Source organism: Pituophis catenifer, unplaced genomic scaffold (genome assembly GCF_029215685.1).
Source record: "Pituophis catenifer annectens isolate HBS135680 unplaced genomic scaffold, rPitCat1.0.hap2 SCAF_3, whole genome shotgun sequence".
NCBI lineage: Eukaryota > Metazoa > Chordata > Lepidosauria > Squamata > Colubridae > Pituophis > Pituophis catenifer.
The window spans coordinates 45,101,427-45,108,353 of record NW_027256883.1 but is presented as its reverse complement, the minus strand read 5'-3'; the positions used below and the strand labels follow the sequence as shown (position 1 = coordinate 45,108,353).

At 35.1% G+C, this 6,927-nt stretch overlaps 1 protein-coding gene across 1 annotated transcript in view; it reads right to left on the bottom strand.

Annotated features, from left to right (window-relative positions):
- Window positions 1–6,927, bottom strand: part of CCDC178 (coiled-coil domain containing 178) — a 112,644-nt gene that overhangs the window by 79,056 nt on the left and 26,661 nt on the right. Inside the window, exons 15-16 of the mRNA XM_070942319.1 lie at window positions 5,103–5,248; window positions 2,262–2,421 (exon numbers count right to left, since the gene is read on the bottom strand). Of these exons, the coding sequence (XP_070798420.1) occupies window positions 2,262–2,421; window positions 5,103–5,248 (306 nt within the window). The remainder of the gene's footprint in view (window positions 1–2,261; window positions 2,422–5,102; window positions 5,249–6,927) is intronic.

The window sequence follows — 6,927 nt, the reverse complement described above, 5'->3', positions numbered from 1 at the left end:
GCCATTTTACAAGATTAAAACAAAGCCAGCAAATGTTCCATTATTATTTTTGATTGACTTTTTAGAAAATTATTATGTAAATAATGTGAAATGATCATTATAGGAAAGTGGTGCCATAGCCAGTTCATTCCGTAATATTTCAGCTTTGATTTTCAGGTATTGATATTCTGTGATCTTCCCCATTCTCTGTGTTCTATTCAATAGTGGGATTCAAGTAATTTAACAACCGGTTCTCTGGCCTAATGATTTCTTCCAACAACCAGTTTGCTAAACTGCTCAGAAAGTTAACAACCGATTCTCCCGAAGTGGTGTGAACTTGCTGAATCCCACCACTGGTTCTATTCTATCTCCAACGGTTGCCATATCAATTATCCATGCTTTTCTTTTCCACCACTGTTAAATCTGGTATGTTATCTGACAAAACTTTATCAATTTATCTTTGGAAATCTCACAATATTTTAATCTGGGCATTTTGACTATTTTACAACTATTATTATTATCATCCATAGTACTATTACTTAAAATAGTATTTATCAAATTATTTCCATGTAATAAATGTTTAGGGGTCAATGAACAATCCGAAACTTCATGAAGAGGTGTATGAGCTAAAGAGTTTGGGGACCTTTGCCTTAGGTATTGTGAAGCTTGTAAAAGATATTCCAATAAACAGCCCTACTGCCACATTTTACACTAACTGTGGCTTCTACATTTTCAAGAACAGGCCTTTGTAAAGTGTACTTCAATGTTCTAGGCCATCAAATAGAGAGTCCTTGCACAAGAAAGGGTGCAACCAATGAGACAATCACCACTGACCAAATGTACTCTATGCTACTGAAGTATAGTAGTTTTAGTATACTAAAATACAAAGGAGTAATCTATGGTATGAGAAAATAAAAGTCACATTTTATTTGTGGAAATATCTAAAATACAATGGAGGCTGCTGTTAACAGAATGGAAGATAACTATTCTGTTCCACTATAATCTTCCAAAAAGTTTTGGAGAATATTTTTTAATGTGTTGATTTCAATTATCTCTCATTTTATCTCTGTAAAGATCTAGGATCATCTTTCATTTTTATTCTTGTCCCAACAACTTTGCAAGCATGGGCAAGGGCAGTCAAGAGGGACAAATGACAAAAGTCATAATGCAATGCACACTCCACTCAATGGCATAATGCAAGTATATAAAATACAGATTTGCCTCAGTATCCCACAACACATTCTCACTACCATAATACCACCTTGCTTGTGAAGTATATTAGTAACAGAAAAAGTGACAGGACAAAATTCATCCAATGCATACCATGGTTCTGTAAGGGCTTAGATAAATTTTCTGAAAAAGCTTAAGGGACCCATTTTAGATGCCAAACATAGTCTCAGGAGAAAAAATTGCAAAGGAAAACAACCGGGACTTTTTTTAGGAGACTATATTTCTTACTCTCTGGAACAGGAAAATGCAATACATATTTTAAGATCAAGGAAGGCTCTCTGGTTGCATGTTTATGACTTGGGAAGCTTAGATCAACCAACAGCATCTTCATTAACTCCAGTAAGCAATCTGGCTGAAACAAAAAATACTTACAGTTCCAGTCCTATGTTGGGGATTGCACATATATTCAACCTATGATCAACTTTGCACTGATACTTTTGTATGGCTGTGTATCAGCATTATAAAGCTACAGAACTCATTGTATGGGAACTCCTATGTGTCATTTATCTTATACTTGGAGATTCACATATGAAATCTAATGGTCCTCCAGTGTGTCAACTTTGTTACTATCAGCTTATAAGGTGGTCCAGACAAGAAACACAACCAGATGAGCTAGTTTTACATTATTGTAAAGCTATTTTAACAGAAACTTGCAAATTCTCCCTCCCCCACCTTTACAGCCCAAGAAAGTAGAGAGGGTCTCTTCTGAGCTCCTTGCCCCACCCACATTCAATTTTTAATGAGCTCAGCTGCCTTTTCTCCAACAGATCCTTTGGTTGCATTTCTTTGCCTGGTCATTCCCATATACCATTAGTTAGAAACGTGTTACATGAACATGGAACTTTCATAGGGAAACTATTAATAAGAAACAAGTGTCCACATTGGAAGGACATAGTGTCTTTTGGTTAATGTTCTTTTTTCCAAGATGGTTCACCAGAATGCCCATATATTGTTTGCTATACTTTTCTCAGAAAAGGAAATCAATTTAACTATAGTACATATTCATTTTATCAAGAAAAATGAAACATAATAATAATGTAAATAGCACAAACCTTCTTAATTTTCAAATCATTTTGTCTATTCCACAGCAGCTCATCAAATATTATGTTGTCTGTCTTTATTTTTTTTCTAACAGCATCCAGCCGGGCATAGAGAAAATCAACTAATCTCTGAGTATTTTCTTCCTTGGACTTTATTTTGGTATATTTTTCTCTTTAAGGGAGAGAAAATATATCATTACTTGTATGAAAAATTACTCAGAACTATTAGGCAAACTGCTCATGCGGAAACAGTGATTGCAATCTAGTGAGATGCTTTATAAATGTGTAAGGGCAATGTGCATGTACAGTTTATTGGGCCATTTCTTTTCAGTACCAATCCCAGCTAAATCTAAATGTACACACACCCACACACCCACACCCACACCTACCTCCAAAGATATTTTATAGATGTAGAATATAAATTTATATAATAATGTAAACCACATGAACCTGATTTAAACTAAGTCACATATGTATCTCAATTGGTACCACTTAAAACATTTTAAGTGAAAGTTAAGAGATTGAAGCCCTAATCTTTAACAAAACATATATATAGCTTAGCTGCGGTACAATGTTGTGAAGTGTAACAAAATGGACACATTCTTGTCAGTAGTTAAAACTTCTAGTTAGTAGCAAATAGGTTCAGATCCTGGTGACTACAGTACACAAAGAAATGTTTTCCATCTTGAGCTGTCCCTATTGAGTAACTAGCTTTTCTAAGGACATTTCGTTAATGCTCTTGAGCCCATCCATACATATCTGTGGTTATACCTAGTTTCCTCAATCTTGCCAAGGAGACTTAGAATCCAAAATAATTAAGTTCCTGCTTGTTGATCATATTAGTTGATTATTCTTAATCCTTTATTTTTTCTGAAACTTGTTAATTCATTTGCCATCCTCTTTCTGCATGTCTGGCTCTGTAGTTCGTACAAAATTTTAAGCAGAATTTTGCTTACATGGAGAATCACTGTAATGATTCAGTGATCCATACATTTACTTGCATCCCCTCTTTTTTGGTACAAGTACAGTATATGCAATCTTACCCAATCTGTATGCCATGCAGCCTGTTCCATATTTGTTGAAGGAGAGGTGTTAATACTTTAACTTCCCTTTTCAGTGGGCATTTCCTTTGTGCTTAGTGCTTTTCTGTTCATCAACTAATCTATCTCTTATTAATGAATATATTCTCCTTCTAAAATGTTTCATTCTCTAAACCCACTGTTAAATTTACAGTAGGCTTCTTCCTATCTTTTTTTAAAATCTCCATCAAATGATTGCTCTTGAATATTCCTAATTTAGTTATAAAATTTCCTGTGATTTCCCTGATCTTAAAACAACATATCTCATTTTATTGTTCTTATTTTTTCCTGTTTACATTTCTGATTGAGATCAGTACATTTCCTTCAGCTTTTTCTGAAAAGTTATTAGTTCTTCCTCATAATTGTTGGCTGTATTTGATTTCATGGTATCATTGCTCTTTCCTGATCCTCCAATTCATATTTGTATGATATAAGCATATTAAACATGTATCTTACATTGATCTTATATTCTGTTTATAAGGCCTCCAGGTTAAAATGTGCTGGCACACCTACTTTCTTTAATTTCATATATTTAAAACTAGCAATTCATAGTCTGTTCGTCAATCTGAATCTGAAAATGTCTTGATTGACTGGATTGCCTCCATCTTTTGTTTTTTTTTTAATTATGTAATCTATTTGATTCTAATCTTGTTCATCCAATTATGTCTACATACAGTATCTGTTTGTTTGTTGGTGTCCCTATATGCCTGCATAAAGACTATAAAAAGCATAGTTTAGTTATATAGGAATGTTTTAAAAAGGGTTCTAATTTCTTTGGAATAGAAGAAAGATCAGTTTTCGTCCTATACAATATTCCATGATTATAGTTCTTGAAAACAGTTTATTTACCATCAGTACCCAGGGCATATGACAAAACATGAGTCAGATTGTCACAACACAAACTTCATCCCTTTTGTACTTGGGTCATGCATAAGTATATAATGTATGGAACTGAGACTGTGATATCACAAAGCAAATGTTATCATTCTAAGAAATGTCTGTGATAGATGTCTGTGATTTACAACTCTTCACAAAGAAGTTTTTACAAGCTGAAATGATTTCATAGACGTACTTCATATCTTGAGACATCCTGTGGTTTCACATGTAATATGATGATAAAGATATAGGTGAAATTAATCATGCATTAGTTAAATGTCAGAGAGGACACTATGAACCCCAGAGGACATATGAACCACAGTAATACTTCATTGTGTTGTTTTCCTTATGTTTAATACATTTTATTAAATGGTGTATGTATGTAGTATGTGTGTGTGTTTGTGTGTGTGTGTAATGTGTGTAAGTCATGTGTGTTTGTGCATTTATCCATATTTCACAAAATTTTATAGCAAAATAAATTTGTGTTAAAGATGCCACAACACTATTTATTGTCTTTCTTTATGTTCACTGGAATTTTCTAAAGGTTTTGCAACTGTTATCTGATTTATATCAGTTCTGAGGTATAATTTGTGTCATGTACAGTATTGTCTTTTCCCCATGTCCTTTTTGTCAGGAACCCTATCTCTTATTTTTGTGTTGGTGGGAAAAACATTCCCATACATATATTTTTGTAGGTATTTAAACTGCAACAGTACAGCTTTTCAGTTTTCTTTGCTCTCTGGATCGAACTGTGCTCCTCTCAGAATGTCCTCTGGAGTCCTGGGGAACACATGTAAGAGACTGGGACAGCGGCTTCAAAGTGAGAAATTTTTGAAAGCTCCCATTCCATTGCTCCCAACTTAACATTATGCATTATTTATTGGAATGTGATTCTTACCTCAACATGACTACAGATTTTTCTACATTGTCTATCTGGCTTTCCTGTCCTTTCCTTAAAGCACTTAATTTTGCAATTTCTTTTTGTAAATGTGCAATTTCCTCATTGACTTTAGTAAATTGGCTTGAAATGCCTAAATATTTCTCCTGAAAATTAAAAAAAAAAGGTTTAAAAGCACAATTACATGCAATGATGCATTAAATTACTTATCCCAAAACAGAACTATTTTCATAACTGCAGTTGAAAATGTAATGCAAGTTAGGTAACATGATTTCAGTAAAGGTACCCTTGTTTAAATCAGTTATTGTTTTGAAATATGTTTTACAAATGAGATAATTTCATTTTTGTGCATTGCTCAATATGTCTTTCCTCTGTTTGTTTTATTGTTTTGTTTGTTTTTGTTTGTTTTATTAAATTTATATACTGCCCTACTCCCGAAGGACTCAGGGTGGTGAACAGGCACAAAATAAAATACATAAATACAAAAGTTAGAAACTTAATTAAAACCAAATTAAATAATTTAATTTGCTTTTTATTATTGTTTCACATGATGAGTATATAAGAAATGATTTTCACCGTCAGGAAGAACGACCAGACTTGGAAGAGATGATTCTGAAGCTACATGGAAGTCAATCATATAGTTTGTACTGGGGTTGGCAATCAATTTAGTTACTGAAGCATTGGTGTTATACTCCTTACCAGTGGTGGGATTCAAATAATTTAACAACCGGTTCTCTGCCCAATGATTTCTTCCAACCACTTTGCCAAACTGCTCAGAAAGTTAACAACCGGTTCTCCCGAAGTGGTGCGAACTGGCTGAATCCCACCACTGCTCCTTACCCTCATCAATAGTCTAATCACTGAATCAGTGGTTGTACTTTCTGGGTCACCTTCATAGACATTCCATATTGGAGGCTTATTCACTAATCTCCCATTATCAATGACTAGAATTGCCCACTTAGGAAGGAATGGAACCACTTTCACATGATGTCTAAAGCTCCAAATCCCTCAAAGGTGGTTCAGAAGAATAACACAGTCAATAGTAATATCACCAAGAAGTCTAATTGAGCGGCCCACCTCCCTCCACCAAGTTCCAGACCATGGTTATCTACCATGCTGTTTCAGGCCTATGCCCAGGTTTGATTATTGGCTGAAGTGGATCCAGATAATTCATTTCTTATAGAATTCTTTGTAGCTGAAGCCCTAACATCTTCTTTAGAATCCTCCCAGAAAGCATAACCTGGAGACTGCATAGTTGTCTACTATATTGAAATGAGAAATGGTCTCTTCAGGAAGGAATACATACCATTCCCTCTTACAAGTTAGAAGGTAGCAACAGCAATAGCACTTAGATTTATATACCGCTTCATAGTGCTTTACAGCTCTCTCTAAGCTAGAGTCTTCAAACTTGGCAGCTTTAAGACTTGTGGACTTCAATTCTGGGAGTTGAAGTCCACAAGTCTTAAAGCTGCCAAGTTTGAAGACCTCTGCTCTAAGCGGTTTACAGAGTCAGCATATTGTCCCCAACAATCTGGGTCCTCATTTTACCAACCTCGGAAGGATGGAAGGTGAGTCAACCTTGAGCCTGGTGAGATTCGATCTGCCAAACTGCTGACAGCCGGTGATCAGCAGAAATAGCCTGCAGCACTGCACTCTAACCACTGCACCACCGCGGCTCATCACTTCTCCCCCTGAAGAGTATTAATTCCTACCCAAATCACACTCTGCCATGCCACCCAAAAGAGCCAAGTAGGGTATAGAGATCAGAGCAAATGATAAAACATTTTAAATAAAATTATTGCAAATACATAGCAATAGCCACTGG